This window comes from Mus caroli, unplaced genomic scaffold (assembly GCF_978045245.1).
Source record: "Mus caroli unplaced genomic scaffold, Mus_caroli_1 scaffold_12, whole genome shotgun sequence".
Lineage (NCBI taxonomy): Eukaryota > Metazoa > Chordata > Mammalia > Rodentia > Muridae > Mus > Mus caroli.
Window position 1 is genome coordinate 19,379,479 of NW_028227267.1, and position 17,182 is coordinate 19,396,660.

The 17,182-nt window shown below is 42.2% G+C and overlaps 1 protein-coding gene across 25 annotated transcripts in view; it reads right to left on the minus strand.

The window, feature by feature from the left end:
- Positions 1-15,144, minus strand: part of Slmap (sarcolemma associated protein) — a 122,894-nt gene extending 107,750 nt beyond the window's left edge. For all 25 annotated transcript variants that reach the window (XM_085828460.1, XM_085828461.1, XM_085828452.1 and 22 more), the window contains exon 1: positions 14,863-15,144. In XM_085828460.1, the coding sequence (XP_085684586.1) occupies positions 14,863-15,060 (198 nt within the window). In that variant the 5' untranslated portion in view covers positions 15,061-15,144. The remainder of the gene's footprint in view (positions 1-14,862) is intronic.
- Positions 15,145-17,182: the final 2,038 nt, after the last annotated feature.

Consider the following 17,182-nt stretch of genomic DNA (forward strand, 5'->3'; position numbering starts at 1 on the left):
AAAAAGAAAAAAAACAAAAACAAAAACACCTAACAACATACCTCTAGCCAAACTGACAGAAGACCCAAATTTATAAGGTAGAGATGAAAAGAGAAATGTTACAAGTGCCAAGGAAATCCATGAATCATTAGATAATATTTTAAAAGTTATATTCCAAGAAACTGGAAAATCTAAAAGAAACAGATGAACTCCTAGATACATGTAAGCTACATATCAAATAAAGACAAAAACTTAAAACAGGCCCATGACAAATGGGATTGAGTGTAGATTGAATAATTTTAAAGTTTATGTACACATACACACATGCACACACACCAAAAACAAAGCAAACAAACAGCTCAGGACTAGGATTCACTGCTGACTTCTGCTAAACTTTTAAGAACCCACACCAATACTCATCAAAACGTTCCACCAAACAAGCAACACTGCCAATCTCATTCTAAGAAACCAAAGGAGGATGCAACTCAAAAGCAAGACTGACTACAGACCAACTGCCCTGACAGGCCCCAAGGCAGAACTCCCAGTAACACATTAACAAGACCACACATCATGACCAAACTGGTTTATTTCCAGGGATTCAAGTTTGGGGCAGTATATGTAAATTAACAAATACATTCACTATACTATATAAATACACTAGAAGCCAGAATTTGAATGATCATTAAAAAAAGTTCAATATCCTTTCATGACAGAAGTCCTAAACATACTAGGTAGGAGTAAAATGAGTATATCTAAACATGATAAAGACTGTATATATGACATATATATACATTTATCTCCTACATCCAACATCTTTTTTTTTTTTTTTTTTTTTTTGGTTTCTTTGAGACAGGGTTTCTCTGTGTAGCCCTTGGTGTCCTGGAACTCACTCTGTAGACCAAACTGGCCTCGAACTCAGAAATCCGCCTACCTCTGCCTCCCAAATGCTGGGATTATACGTGTGGGACACTACCACCCAGCTCCACCCAACATCATATTAAATATATTAAAAAAAAAAAAAACACTTCCTCTGCAATTTGGAACTAGTCAAGAGTGACTATTATTATTCAATAATATTCCAGTCTTACCTAGAGCCATAAGGCAAGAAAAGACATTAAAAAAAAAAAAAAAAGAAAAAAGTAAGCAAGGCTAAAGTCATGTCATCATCCCTATTTGCAGATGACAAATACTAAAAGACTCTGAAGACCCCACCACGTCCACTGCTCCAGCCAAGTAACAAAATACAAAATTAACACAAAAATCAGTAGCTTTTCTATAGACCAGCAATAAACCTGCCAAGAAGGAAGTTTTCTTAAATCCTACCCACAACAGCTCCGAAATACATATAAACATAAGTAAATATCTATCTAGTTAGTAATAAACCTACCCAAGGAAATTAAAGACTTCTACAATCAGCATCTTTAAGCCAAGTAACAAAATACAAAATTAACACAAAAATCAGTAGCTTTTCTATAGACCAGCAATAAACCTGCCAAGAAGGAAGTTTTCTTAAATCCTACCCACAACAGCTCCGAAATACATATAAACATAAGTAAATATCTATCTAGTTAGTAATAAACCTACCCAAGGAAATTAAAGACTTCTACAATCAGCATCTTTACAACTGTAAAAACAAGGGGCTGAAGGGGTAGCTCAGTGATTAAGAGTTTGTGATGGTTTGTATAGCTCCAGCTATCCAGCATCAATTGTCCCAGTAGTCTCCTTAGAGTCAGAGACACATGGCTGAAGCTGCCAAAGTTGCTGCTTCCTGGGGCTAGAACTTGGCCCCCTTGTTCTATTACATCATCACCAGCGTTCTGTTTTCTAACTCCTGCACACTGCCTAGCTTGGCTGTCCTAGAATTTGCTCTATCGATTGACCTTGAACTCAGAGATCTGCATGGCTCTGCCTCCTGGGATTAAAGGCGAAATTACCATGCCTGCACCTAAATTTAGTTGGGTGGGATCTTGCCCCAAGGTCACCACTCTCTTAGTTCAATTTAATACCTTTGAACACAGCATTCAGCTCTATTTCACTTCCCAATGCCCCTTTCATACTCCATATAGTTTATATTTTTCCTTCCTAACCTTGCTCTGCTTATTCGAAACACTCTTGAGGAGGCTTAACCAGAGAACAAAGTCTATAATGGGCATTTCAGAGACTTCCTTTGTCAATGCAATTAATCTGAGACTTAGGGTCATGCAAAAAGTAGCCACCTTCATCAACAACATACGACAAAAACAGTCTCAAGGCCACAGACTGAAATTATTCTCCCCTGAAACCTCATGGGCCAGGTCTGCAGAGTTCAAATCATTTTCAGCAAGAAAATCTTCCATATTCCTACTAGGATGGCTCATTAAGTCTCACTTAAAACATTCCATGGCTTTCCAAATCCAAAGTCCCCAAATCCACATTCTTCCAAACAAAAGTACGGTCAGGCCTATCACAGCAATACACCACTCCCGGTACCAACTTCTGTATTTGTCAGGTACCAACTTCTGTATTTGTCAGGGCTCTCTAGATTCACAGAACTTATGGAATGTCTCTATATATTGAGGGGATTTATTGTGATGCCTTACAGTCTATAGTCTAACTCAACCAATAATGGGCAGTTATGAATGGAAAGTCCAAGAATCTACTAGTTGCTCAGTCCCACGAGGCTAATTGTTTCAGTTGTTCTTCTGTAGAAGGAGGTTCCAACAGATGTGCTGGCAAGTGAATGCAAGCAGGCATGAGTAAACCTTCCTTCTTCCAATGTCCTTATGGAGGTCTCCAGCAGAAGGTGTGTCCCAGATTAAAGGTGTGTGCTACCACACCTGGATCTGGGACTTGCTTTGTCTCGAACTCAGAGATCTACTTGCCTTGGTCTCCTGGGATTATAGGCATGTACTACCTTGCCTGGGCCTAAGCTTTTCCTGGCCACTATGCCTCAAGATCTCCATGCCAAGATCCAGGTCAGAAACTTGTATCTCCCAGCCTCAAGATCTGGATTACAGGTGAGCCCTCCAATTCTGGACTGTAGTTCATTCCAGATCTAGTCAAGTTGACAACCAGGAATAGCCATTACAGAGGTGCTCTTCCAGAGCACCCAGGTTCAATTCCCAGCACCCACATGGCAGCTCACAACTGTCTACAATCCAGTTCCAGAGGATCCAACACTCTCACACAGACATATGTGCAGGCAAAACACCAATGCACATTAAAGGAAAAAAAACTCCATCAATTAAAAAAAAGATTGAAGAGACTAAAGACACAAGATGATGGAAAGGCCCATCCTCCATGTTCCTAAATCAACAGACTATTGTAAAAATAGATGTGCTATATATAAAGGTACCTACAGATGCAACCTCTTTCAAAATTCCAATAATGATCTACACAATATAGAAAAATAACCCTAAACTCCGTATGGAAGACCCCACAACAACTAAAACAAGCCTAAGCAGAAATAGCTGCTGGGAGTGTTCGACTAACTCAACCTAAACTCAATCATACTATACAGAGCAAGGAAAGCAGCAGACAAGACAGGCAGCATAGAACTGCCATGAAGAGAGACGTGTGGGCCAATGTAATACTACAGAAGACACAGAATAAACTCACATAGCGAGATGCCAGTCATGGTGGGAAAACTGCCAGACTGGTCCACAAACAATAACAAGAAAGTTAACATGTCCACTCATAAGAGCTGAAACTAGATCTGTATTTCTTGCACTGCACAAAATTCAATTCAAGATGGATCAAAGACCTTTACGTAAGAGCTGAAATTTTAAATCTGCTGGAGGAAGCATAGGAAAGACCACTTTAAGGCAGAGTCACAGAGAAGAACCTTCTGAAAAGTACTGCCACAGCCAAAGTAAGCCCGACTGCTGACAAATGGGATTACATGAAAATAAAGGGGCCCTACCAGCTAAGGAAAAAAAACCAAAAAACAAAAATCAACAAGTAAAGCGAGTCCACAGACTGGTCAAGAACACTGCCAACCCTACAATTACACATCTTCCAGTAAAAACAATGGCCAACATTGAGCCGAACAGGCGATTCTCAAAAGAAAAACAAATGGTCAATAAATTTTTAAAGACGTTCAACACCTTAGCCATGAGAAAAAACTGTCTTCTTGGTTGGCTGACTAGATTCTAATCTTAAAATTCTACTTGCATACTAGAGATTGATTAAGAAACTATTATTACGTTACCACATTCATAAATTCACAAATTCAAAAGAATTTACTAAGCTTAACAACCTCAAAAACAGACTACTCAAGGGAGAAAAACTCTCAACAATGAAAATACATACATATAAATTAAACATGGTAGAACATGCCCAGGGAGGTTGAGGCAGGAAGCTCAAGAATTCAAAATCATCCTTAGCCACAGAGTGAGTGCTATACCAGCTTGTACTACAAGACACCCTGCTTTAAAAAAAAAAAATCATTTATAGGAAATCAGCACACAAGATATTACTGTGTAAGCACACCAACTAAACCAAGAAGACAAGCCACTAGTTGAGTACCTACGAAGTGTTTGGCATGAAGAATTCTCTTCTGTCTTTATAGCCTACATTTAATGTTTTGTTTGTTTGCATTTCTTTTGGTTGGTTTAGCAGTCTGGAAGTCAAATACTCTTAGCCCTAGACTCCTTTACAGGTAAAGAAAACTGAAGCACAGAGCTTTCCCAAGGTGGCACAGCTGGAAAGCCTTATGGTCATTATCTGAATCAGGCTCTGGGATGGGCCAGAGATTCAACTGCCTCAGAGACTGATGGCATTTTCCTTTCCCATCTCAATTAGGTTAACTTCAGAGATGCATTTCCCACACACATTGTTCTCTTTCAGGCCTTTCCACCTTATATGTTTCCTATTCCCGAAGGCTAGAATCCACTGCTCTTTTTCATGCAGCCTGCAGAACCCTACTCACGCTTTAAACAGCGATTTAAAAACTACATTCTCTGTGGAACTTTCTCCATTCCTCCCACACTCTCTGCCCCCATTCCTGGAGGAAGCAATATATGACTTTCTCAGCTCCCTGGAAACAATGATTCACAGATACTTCTGGTATTTGGAATCCTAGTTCTTTTTTTATACAACTATCTACTGGACTCTGTACTGCACTTGCAAGCATTAGACCTGAGATACTAATTGGCCTGCAACATAATGGTTCCAAACTAAGTTCAACAGTAATTTAAATTAATACTTGGTTCTTAGAACAATAGTGTTTTACCCTCTCCGTTTCCCTGCAATCATCACAAATCCCTGGGTTAGGAGAATTTGTATACACTCCCCAGGTTTGGGTTAGGCTTTTAAACTATGTCTTTAACTACCATTGCTCAACTCCAACATTAAAGTTCTCAATAGTATCAGAATTGGTCTTGATAACAAATATTTCAAACGTACAAACGGCCTCTCCATTTATTAAACTTATTAAGACAAAAGTCAAAAAAAGACTAAGACATTCACACTAAGGAAACAGAAAAAACATTCAAACAACATTGGAATTCAAAGCTAGGAATGGTGGCTCAAGTCTATAATCCCAGCACTTACGATGGGGAAACAAGACTGCAAGTTTGAGACCAGCCTGGACATTATAACACATGATCTCAAAAAATAGTGGGCATGGTAGCATGAGTTTGTAATCCAGTACCGTGGACTAAAAGACAGAGGCTCCTTGGAGCTAACCCAGCCAAACCTAATTGAAGAGCTGCAGGCCAATGAGAGACCGTGACTCAAGGGAGGTGGATGGTATTCCTGAGGATAAAAACCAAGGTTCTCACACACACACATACACACACACACACACACACACACACACGCTCACACTTGTTTAGAAAGAAAGTTTACTGATCTATCCAAGTGGACGAATACAATAAAAAATATATATATACACCAAACTAAGAGCTACTTCGAAGGTAGAAGATATGAAGGAATGCTTCCATATTGCTTCAGCTTTTATGAGAGCATATTCCTACTATTTGAATAACTAAAAATACAGAAAGACTTGAGCCTCCCCACTTTGAAAACTCTTGTCTGGCTGGATCAGGTCAAAGAAGTAGTTAAGCAGTAACACATGCAAATAAAACTGCAAGCATGAAAGTATTATGAAAATCTAATGTACTGAGCTTATTCATGTTTAAAGGTGAAATCTACCACAAAGTATAGACTAGACAAAGACTACAATACTAATCACCAAAACCTCTCTCCACGCGCCACCATAGAGCTTCCCTTTTAACTTACACGTGTTAGCGCACATCACGGGCGTCTGTCTCCAGCTCCCTCCTCTCTCTCCAAGTGTGTGCACGCCCTGGAGTTTGTACCAAGGCCCTGTGCTCTTCCTCTGAACTAGGTGCATAACACTCTCCAATGCCATGTAGCCCAGGCTTGCCTTAACTTGTCATCTTTTTGTCTCAAGTGTCTGGAGCACTGGATTCCAGACATACACCACACCCTCTCTTTCAAGTATAAAAGCCGTATGGTGGAAATGGGAGAAGGAGACCCGTGGGTATTGGCAGTAGAGGTATAGATAGAGCAAAGTAGAATTACATACATATATGAAAAATGTCATTATGAAGTCTATTGTTTTGTATGGTAAAAACAAAATAAAAATAAATTTAAAAAAAAAGTTACTAGACAGGTCAGTGGTATAGCAGCACCTCCTGAGAACGGCTTGAGTAGGTCTCATCTCCAGTACGCAACTTAAAGTCTCTCCAGGACGGCCAGTGGTAGTAGACGACTTTAGTCCCAGAATTTGGGAGGCAGAGGCAGAGGATCTCTATGAATTCAAGGCCAGCCTGCTCTACAGAGCGAGTTCCAGAACAGCCAAGGCTTACATAGAAACCCTGCCTCAAAAAACAAGAAAAAAATAATAATAATTGAAGACTACGTTATTCATCTGCAACATGCACCTAAAAAGTATCTAAGAAAAAACATTAGGAATAGTAGAGGTAAGTTTAAAAGAAAAAAAAAAAAAATCAGCCAACTAAGAGAAATGATCACTGGATTTCTTCCTTTGTTAAAAATTGCAACAAACTTTTAGTTATATGCTACAAAATGAAAGCTTAAATTACCTTTTAATAGCAAAAGACTTAGCCAAGTGTGGTAGTGCACACTGTTAGTCCCAGAACCCAGGAGACAAGAGGCAGGTGAACCAATGTGAGTTCAAAATCAGCCTGGTCTACAAAGTGAGCTCCAGGACAGCCAGAGCTACATAGTGAGACCCTGTCTGAATAAAATCAAAATGAAATTTAAAAAAAGAAAAAGAAGAGGAAGAGGAGGAGGAGGAGGAGGCAGCAGCAGCAGCAAAAGATGCAGTTTATTACAACTGTTAAGTACATAAGAAGTTCAGAATAAATGCCTAGTACTTTGGCTTTTCTAATCCATGGGTTTAAAAAGAAAGAAAGAAAATGTCAGACTGCAACAGCTCTGCTTGCTTACTAAACTTGCTATACAGATTATATTATCAATATTTAGAAATATACTCCCCCAATAAAGTATTATTTTGTCAAAGAGTGGCTATAAATATACCAGTTCAAAATTATTATCACCAAACACAAGTTTATATAAAAGTGCAAAATACTTAGCAAAATATGCATATTGAAAGTTCTCAGTAAGTAATGATTTGTACAAAGAGTACATGTTGGTAATTAAGTCCATAACTCACATTGGAAACTAACTTGAATGACCCTTTGCCCTTCAACCCATCAAGGGTTTATAGAAACACAGACTGCTGGATTGTTCACAGTTCAATCATTCAAACATTTATATAGTGCCTATTCTCTGTTCTCAAGAGCTCACATCTGGCAGGGCAATAGAGCATTTGCATTACACTTATTTTGTTGTCTGTGTCCCAAAATGAAGTTATAGACAAAGTTCTATAGGAATAAAGAGAAAGAAGCCATCCATTCTTCAGAGAGGCAGAAGTTTCTCCCTGGAACTAAGCCTCAGTGATAAAAGAGAAAGGTCATTCTGGGAGACAAAAAAGCAGAAAGGGCACTTGTTTTTTAAAAGGAACAGTGAGCACTGTCATAGGCCCTGGTGTAGCAAATTTGAGATGAAGGGAAAAAAGAAATGGGAGGTAGGGGTGAAAGATTTTAATACTACAAATAATTAATGGAACAACAATCAAAAAACATTTTTGAGCAAGAGTGTTGTCTGCCTGTAACACCCAGAGGGGGAAAAAAGCATGAATCCCAGAAAATTCTTAAAATAAAATGTCACCCTTCTCACCACCACCCCCAAGACACACCCTATTTTCCTTTGGAAATTCTGGGAATGGAACCAGGCAGGGTCTCATGTATGCTAGGCATGCATTCTCCCATGGAGCTATATCCCAGCCAGCCATATTATTTTTGATTCAAATATAAAGTAACTGCCACTATGAACCAATCTGATGGCAAATCAAGCAGTGCACACTTAGAGTCTAAGCACTAGACTAGAGAGATTAAGGCCAGACTGGGCTAGATAAGTTCTGGCTTGCTTTAGCTTGTAGAAATAACAAGACCTTGTCTCCAAAGCCTCCATTTCCAAAAAAGAACCAACCTCATAATCTTTCTACTTAAACCTTAAATGATGAACCTTGTACTCCGTACTTACTACAGAATGGATCTTAGACTAACACAAACACCATTTAAGAAAACCAAATAGTAGCCCAAGAAGGTTAAGAGTGAATTTAAATTCAGGCGTGGTACTCTCCGCATTCACTAGGAAGAGGTAGGGGGGATCTCTGAGTTCAAGACCAGCCTGATCTATAAAATAAGTTCCATGACATGATAGCCATAGTAGCTAACTATGTTAGTGAGACCCCGTCTCGAAATAAGAAATTAATGAATTTAAGGAGTAAAGTCAAATAACAAAATGGGATGGGATTGTTAAGAATATGTAAACTATTATTTTTCAGGTCTTTGCCCTCTTGTATTATGTGTATCATGTGTGTGTGCAGTGACTACAAAGAACAGAAGAGAGTGTTGGATCCCCTGGGTCTGGCCTTAAAGATAGTTGTAAGCCACTATGTGGATGCTGGGAATCACACCTGGGTCCTTTGGAAGAGCAGTCAGTGAGTATTCTTAATCGCTGAGCCATTATCGCTCCAGGCCCTAAGCCATATGGTTTTTGACTTTTTACTGATTCCTTCTAAATTTACATCATGTACCCCAAACCCACCATCTCCCTCTTCCTCCATATCCACCCTCTACCTTTGCAACCTCCCCCACAAAAGAAAACAAAAAATAAAACTTTTTTTTTAAAAATCTCACTGTGGAAGCTGTGGTGTGTCCCACAGTATAACCCTCTGTCCACACATCTTTTACTAGCAAATGTTCACTGCAGTGAGTCATTGGTCTGGTCTGAGGCCAATCAAGTGGCCTCTGTACACTATCAATACTGGATCATCACTGGCACTCTTCTCAAATATCCTGTTGTTTGCCCTGTGTCATAGAGATCCTGCAGCTTTGGTTCTGCAGGACCAAACCCTTCACACACTCCAACAGAACATAAATGAGGTAGACGTTAGGGTGGGCCAACCCAAAGCCAGGAAACTGGGCCTGGATGAGTTAGTCAGCCTACCAGCTCCCCTGCACCCACAACACCAGGATCAGCTCTTCCACTCTGCCCAGGAGAGAGACAGGGCCAGCTCTCCTCTGCCTAAGCTGTGTTTTTAAAAACCCAATATATTAGATTAAATATTTCATCAACTTTCCAATATTGTAAAAAGTAACATGAAAGGAAATACAGTAGTTTGTAGTTTGGTAACACAATCTGTCTTCCTATACATATTTAAATTAATGTACTTTAAATATAACTTATCAGACAAACCATTTTCTCACAAAAACTATAACATTTCTCAAAGAACTTCTTGCTTCTGTTAACAAAAAGAAAACTTAGAAATCTGCTAAAACAAATATACATACAAAATAAAAAGCAATGAACATATAATCTGCCATTCTCTCAAAGGCTGAGTCCAGGATCTTAGCAGTCACGTTTAGACATGTCAAGGAAAGAAACAACCTGGCTTTCTTCCTCGGCAATGGCTTCCTTGCGACGACACTGGAGCACAGACAGACCTCCTGTTTCTATGCCTCTTCTTAAGCAATCCCTCCCACCCACACCCCTTTCCTTGAGTCAGTTTCCACACACTCTGCCGTTTTCTAAGCCCTTCAGTCTAGCTGCATTTACATTTCATTCAGGAACAAGTTATCTGTGAAACTCCTAAAATGTCCACTTGTTATAGAAATCCTACTGGACAATTTAATCTAATATACCAGACTGTTGGTTTTGCTTTTGGACATTTAATCATTTTCATTTCTGTCAACCTGGTGTTTACACTTAACAAAATCACATCCTGTTTAAAATGTCACAGTCTTGGGATGGCAGTGTTTATGAGGTTGGCCCTGTATATATCAAGTCAAGAACCAAAATAGCTGGGCCGAAATCATGGCTCTATTCTTTATTGGCAATGTGAACTCAGGAATGCGAACCTAATCTACCTACCCCTCAGTTTCCTCATATTCATGAGGGAAAAATAAGCACAGACCGTAGAGGTGAGGATTAAGCTAACATGGAAAGAAGTGGTTCTCAACTTTCCTCATGCTGTGACCCTTTAATACAGTTCCTCATGTTGTGGTGACCCCCATCTATAAAATTATTTCATTGCTACTTCATAATTGTTATGGATCGTAATATAAATATCTGATATGAGGATAGCTGATGTGTGATCCAAAGGGGTTGGGACCCACAGGTTGAAAAGCACTGATGGAAACCATTTAGGAGAAGAACATTAGACATAACGCACAAGGTAAGCTGTACTTTCTTGGCTCCAGGCCTCTATTAGACACAAGATTGTGCTGGGCAGTGGTGGTGCACGCTTTTAATCCCAGCACTTGGGAAGCAGAGGCAGGCAGATTTGTGAGTTCGAGGCCAGCCTGGTCTACACAGTGAGTTCCAGCACCGCCAGGACTGCACAGAGAAACCCTGTCTTTGCCGGGGGGGGGGGGGGGGGGGGGGGGGGGGTTGGTTGCATTACTTTTCTTAAATGGTGATTTTGGCTGTTATGTGCTCTCTATCCAAAACTCTCTAGAGCTCACTAACAAGGCCATCCAATATGTCCACTCATAATCCCTCTGTATGCCTACCATATGGACAGATTTACTTGCTCAGTGGCACTTCAAGTCAACTGAAGTACCACTCTGGGCTATAAAAACTGAAAAGTGAAGGAAGACACACAAAGGCAAACAAGATGGTTGTTAACACCCCTTCGGATGAACTGTAAAACAGTCAACACCACAGTGGGAGCCGGGCGGGGGGAATCACTCACTGCTCATGAATTCAACATTAAAAGGCATCACCTACGTATCCCTGCAAGTCCCACAGAGAAGCCCACCCATGACTTGTTATTTCATGTACTAGACCGACAGCCAAGCTCCTGAAAGTGTTGTCTAGATTTCTACTTCCCTGCACTTGGCCAGTTTCTAAACTGAACATCTATGAGCTGAATAACTAAATTTTCAAGTAACAAGTAACCAAGGCCTGCCACTCTAACACTGAGTACTGAAGAAAGAGTCCTGCTTCAAGGAGTCATGGACACAGGGTCTTCTCTGGACCATGTCTCAAAATTCCAACACATGCTTCAAGTATTCATTACTTCTTTCAGCTTTTACTAGGCCTTCATAATGGCAACTACAAAACAGGTCTCCAACAAAGTCAAACAAAGGACACATTACTCCAGTTCCTCCCTCCAAGGCAAAATGCCTATTAGAACAAAGTTACCAACTTCACTACCTTCTATTTTTAAAATTTCTTCTATAGCTGTCATTGTATTAAACAATTTCTGGACTTGGGATGTAGCTCAGTTGGTAGAGTGCTTTCTTAGCTTGTACAAAGTCCTGGGTTCAGTCCTCAACACTGATAAAACTGGATCTAGAGGCCTGATCCCCACTCTCTGGGCCTGTACTGAGTTTGAAGTGAGCTCAGCATACTCCTGTCTAAAAAGGAAAAAAAAAAGTACTGCTTTCCCAAGACGCCACAGCACACAGCAGTTCAAAGGGCACTGATGTTGGCTCATGCTTCCCCACAAACACCCTTGTACGAAATCCTGAGGCTTTAATAAGTGCCAAGCACAGGGTACTATGTGATTTGCATAATAGTCTGAATCCCAAAACAGCAAAGGGGGCAGTGAGCATGGCTCAGTGGTAGAACTAGTGTTTAGTGCAGACGAGCCCAAAATTTTTTTATCACAAAAATAAAAACTTTAAGAAGGCAATACTATCCACAGATAAGAAAACTCAGGCCGGGCAGAGGTGGCACAGGCCTTTAATCTCAGCACTTGAGGGGCAGAGGCAGGTGGATTTCTGAGTTCAAGATCAGCCTAGGCTACAGTACAGAGTGAGTTCCAGGACAGCCAGGGCTACACAGAGAAACCCTGTCTCGAAAAAGAGAAAAGAAAAGAAAAGAAAAGAAAAGAAAAGAAAAGAAAAGAAAAGAAAAGAAAAGAAAAGAAAAGAAAAGGAAAGGAAAGGAAAGGAAAGGAAAGGAAAGGAAAGGAAAGGAAAGGAAAGGAAAGGAAAAGAAAAGAAAAGAAAAGAAAAGGAAAGAAAACTCAGGCTTAGTAGTGTTTAAAAACAATCTTTCCTGAGATGATACCTATGAGTGGATTCTTGCATTTTTATGCATCATAAATTTCAAGGAATATATATTAGGTCTGGTGGGGGGTGGCTGTTGTGAGCCTGACACAGGAGAGCTCTTGAAATTTCACACACAAAGCAATAAATAGTATTTGGACAAACTGGTTTGGTTTTCTTTGTTATCTCCCAGGATCTGGCCCAGAATACATGCTCAATAAAAAAAAAAAAAAAACCTGTCTGTCTAAGCCAATACTTTAAAATTAATTCCTAAAATAATTTGATCACAAAGGGAAAACCTAACAGATTGAAACTGTTTAAGCTAAATTAGGTGGTATAATAATAATTACACAAAATATACCGTCAAGCCCTTAGTGCTATTTTAGGCGATGACACAAAAGGAAAAAAAGTAAAAGAGGGAGAAATAAACTAAGTCTACCGTGAGAACTCTGCAGATCCTCTCTTCATCCTGAGTTTCTGAGACAAAGCTTCATTATATACCTGAGCTGGTGATCTTAAGCTCATTAAGCAGCCTGGGCTAGCCTCGAACATGAGGCCTTCTTCCTGCCTTCTGAGAGACAGGATTACAGGTGAGAACCACTGCACCAGGCACGATTTTTCAACTAAGAACTGCAGTGGGCAAAGCATGCGCTGTAAGCAAATCTGTCATCGGATTCGGCTGGACCTGTTTCCCAAGCACACAAAAAGGTAAAGATGACTGTATTTAGTCACTAGTAGCCAACTAATACTGGAATTCAACAAAGAACTCCATAGTCATTTACAAAGAATCACAGGCCATCCATGAATCATCCAAATGTTAGCTTTCAGGGAAGAGAAAAGTGTCTCTCTTATGGGTTAAAGAATCTGGTGTAACTCAGAAAAAGTTAACACACTTTTCAGTTTTCATCCTACACACAGAATAGGTTATAAGCATTATGCAAGCACACAGCACTTGGAGATCTTTCCTTCCTTTTTTTTTTTTTTTAAATAGCATTTACTCAGTAATTCCTTAATTCAGTAGCTGCACTAGTATTACTTTCTTCCTCTAAAGAATCAAGTTTCTTTCATTTCAAAACACCACTCTTGAAGACAAATTCTTCTCTTTTTTTTTTAAAAAAAAAAAGACTTACTCATGTCACTCAGAAAGAGGGGGCAAAAGGTCAAGAGACAAAACTGGAGACAGTCCTCTTAGTCTTATGTAACTTAGTTTGAGTTGGAATTATTTCAGAAGTTCAACGAAAGCCTTAGGTTTAGGCCCAAAGAAGAGTTCTTTAAAATATTCTCCTACGTACAAATTCTTGAAAAACCAAAAAGATCCTTTTTTTTTTTAAATAAGTAACTAGCAAAGTACAGCGCCAAGATAAACAAGCTAAATTGGATTAAAAATTAAAAGCAAGGCCAAGCATGGTGACCTTTAATTCCAGCACTTGGGAAGCAGAGGCAGGGAAATCTCTGAGTTTGAGGCCAGACTGATCTATAGAATGAGTTCCAGGCCAGTTGGTCCCTGTCTTTAAAATATGTGTGTGTGTGTGTATTAGACAATATTGGATATAATCTAAAAATAAGCTAATCTATTAATACTAATTTTTGCGTATCATCATATAATTACACATTATCTACCAAAGAAATTAAGAAGTGACTTTCAAGAGCAATAGATTTCTGTTGATCCAGCTTGCAAACAGAACTCCAAAGATGTAGTTACTTACTCTAGCTTAATTAAATTGCCTTTAATATTTACAAATTATTTCATCGGGGCAAGTAAGTATCAGTCGTTACAAACAGTCCGTTTGCACTCCAGTTATCCTACCAGACAGGTCCTGAGTAGAATTCAACTACAAGCCATGAGTTAACAACATTTCACCATAGACACTTGAGCCTCGATGTAACAGAGGCCACAGATTCCGGCATTGCTTTGGGAGCCGCTGCTTGCTTAATCAAGCACCGACCTGCAGATTCACCCTTCTAAAAGGACTGAAAGTAAGAGGTCAAGTTTCACTATCTACCTTTCCTAAACGAATTAGGGTTTGGGATTTCACTGGGAATGACCAAGTTATCAAGAAGCCATCGCCCTGCCGAGACATTTAGTAACAATACTTTCTCTGTTTGTCATTCAACCACTTCGATTCAATTTCCACTAGAATTCAGACACACACAAAAAGCTGATTCCGAGGCCCCGCAGAAAAGTGTCCTCTGGGAAGAAACCCTGAGATGGTTGCATACATTACACCTCTCAGAGAAGGTGAAGGGAAAGGAAAGGAAAGACTGTCAAACACTATAGTGACATTACCTTGCTCGTCTTGTGATCAAACCAGACGAGAGCATGGTTCCTTGACAGCACTTTGCAATCAAAGGTGGCATTATTCTGTGCTGGTCGACAGCGTGCCACCGAGCGGCCGATCTTGATGGGCTCGTCCAGGTAGACATGACGCTCCTGAAACGGGTGCGAGTTCGGGCGGCAAGTGAAGATGGCCAAGGCTGACGGCATCGAGGACAGGCTGGGGGGTGTCTGGACCAGGGACAATGAGGAGCTCCTCCAGGTTCGGAATGCTCTTCTCAAGCCTACACCCCCTAACCCCCCAAAATTTTTAAATTAAAACAAACTGTGCATTGTCTAAGCATAACCAGTGAACATCAACAACTCTTCAATTGGGCAGGAGGACAAGCCAGCGCAAGCCCCATCACCTCCTTTAAAATACAGAGGCACCTTGACCAAAAAAAGTCCCCAACTAGCAGCTTTCAGTCCATCTTCCCTAGGAAGAAAAGGCTCAAACATTGGGCAGCTTCGGCCAAGAAAACTCCTGGAAGACAGTTTGGGGACGGGAGGTATCCGAGCAGATGAGTCACACACCAGTTCTTGTGTTTTGTTTGAGATCCCGGCCGCTTGTCCCCTTCGGTAGCGGAAACGGTGCAGCACTGCAGCATGAAGAGGGTTGACTCGGCGCAGCCAGGAAGGTCCTTCGGGGCTCAAGGAAGAGGCGCGGAGGACCTCCGGGCAGCCACCGCGGGGCCTCCGGGCTGAGAAGAGGTGCGGGGACAGACGAGGAGGGCTAGAGGGCCAGCGGGCCGGGCTGCATTGCCCTGCTGCGCCGAGGCCGCCCGGGAGTGGCAGAGGTCCCCGGCCCAGCGTGAGCCGAGGCTGCGATCCCGGGCTGGAGGCGTGGGAGGGCTGCCGGGGCACGGGCGGCGTCTGGGTCGCGAGTCCCGGGCACCTGGCGGGTGTCCCCGCGACCAGGGCGGGGACCCGGCTCTGCAGGCCGGTGCGGACAGAGCGAGGAGCTACCCCGGGGAGGCTCGGGCGACCGGGCGGGCGGGCCGGCGGGAAGTTGGTTTCTCGGAGCTCTCGGGCTCTGCTGCTCAGCACATGGGCCACCTCCCCTCAGGAGCGTCCTCGCGAGGGTCGCATCGCAGGGACTGGCGGCTCCCGCAGGACGACGGGGTGGGGGAGGGAGGCTGGCCCGGAGGTGGAGGGAGAGGCCTGGAGGCCGGGGCTGGGTCCGCCGCAGCCTCCTCCACTCGCAGCCAGTGCGGCCAGCTCAGGCGGTGGCGGACGAGGCAGGAAACTTTCCGACCTAGGCGGGGAGACACCAAAACAAACGGCAGTCAGGGACCGGCGCCCGCTCGCCTCAGCCCTCGCCCCCTTCAGCCAGCCCCCGCCAGTCCCCGGCCGCTGCCTCCGACCTCGGGCGACCTCTCCTTGCTCAGGCTATGGGATTCCGGAGCCAGGACGGAACGTCGGCTCCTTCCTCCTTTGCGGCCACCGCCGCCGCCACCTCCGCCGCCGCCTCAGCTTACCTTGCCAGCGTTGGCCGCCATAGTGACTCTGACTGAAACCTACCGGGTGCACCGCCACGGGAACGCGCACCCTTTTCAAGGGCCCTCCTCCGCCGGCTCCCGTGCCGTAGTCTGGGGGTGTCATGTGATTGACGCCGTGGAAGCCATGTTTGTCACTGGCATGGAAGAGGGCAAGCTTACTTTTAACATGACCCCTGGCGCCATCTTTGTTAAGGGCCAGAAACTTCAAAGCTCCAGACAACCTTCAGGGCCATTTTGGTTAAGGGCAAGAGAAACTTTGAGGGGTTTACTGTTTCAAAAACACACACAGCGGCAACATATGAGTAAGAAAGTACCTACGTGTACCAAATGTATTTACTACAGTTCTCACTGAAAATACTAACACGTACGGAGAATAGTTCTAGGCAAAGGAAACACTCATTAGCAGTCATCGTAGCTGTGGGCAACTGAGTCACTCACCACTGCTCTACCGATGACCAAATTCCACAAGTCCCTAGACTTAATGACACCTGAAGAACTTTCCTCCCTCTGCTAATTCACCGTGCTTTATGAATTCCATCCCAAATTCCTGTCCTTTTCACTGATGCGACAATGTTTCTCAGAACTCCTTCATGGGTTCTAACCTGGAGAACAGAAAGTTGTGGGGTTGTTTTTTTGTTTTTGTTTGTTTGTTTGTGTTTGTTTTTGTTTTTTTGGAGTCGGGGAGGATTTTGTTGAGTTGATGGTAGGCTTAGTGACAGGGTTTTTCTGAATGACCAGGAGCTCTTTAAGTAGATCAAGCTGGCCTACAACTCAGAAATCTACCTGCCACTGCC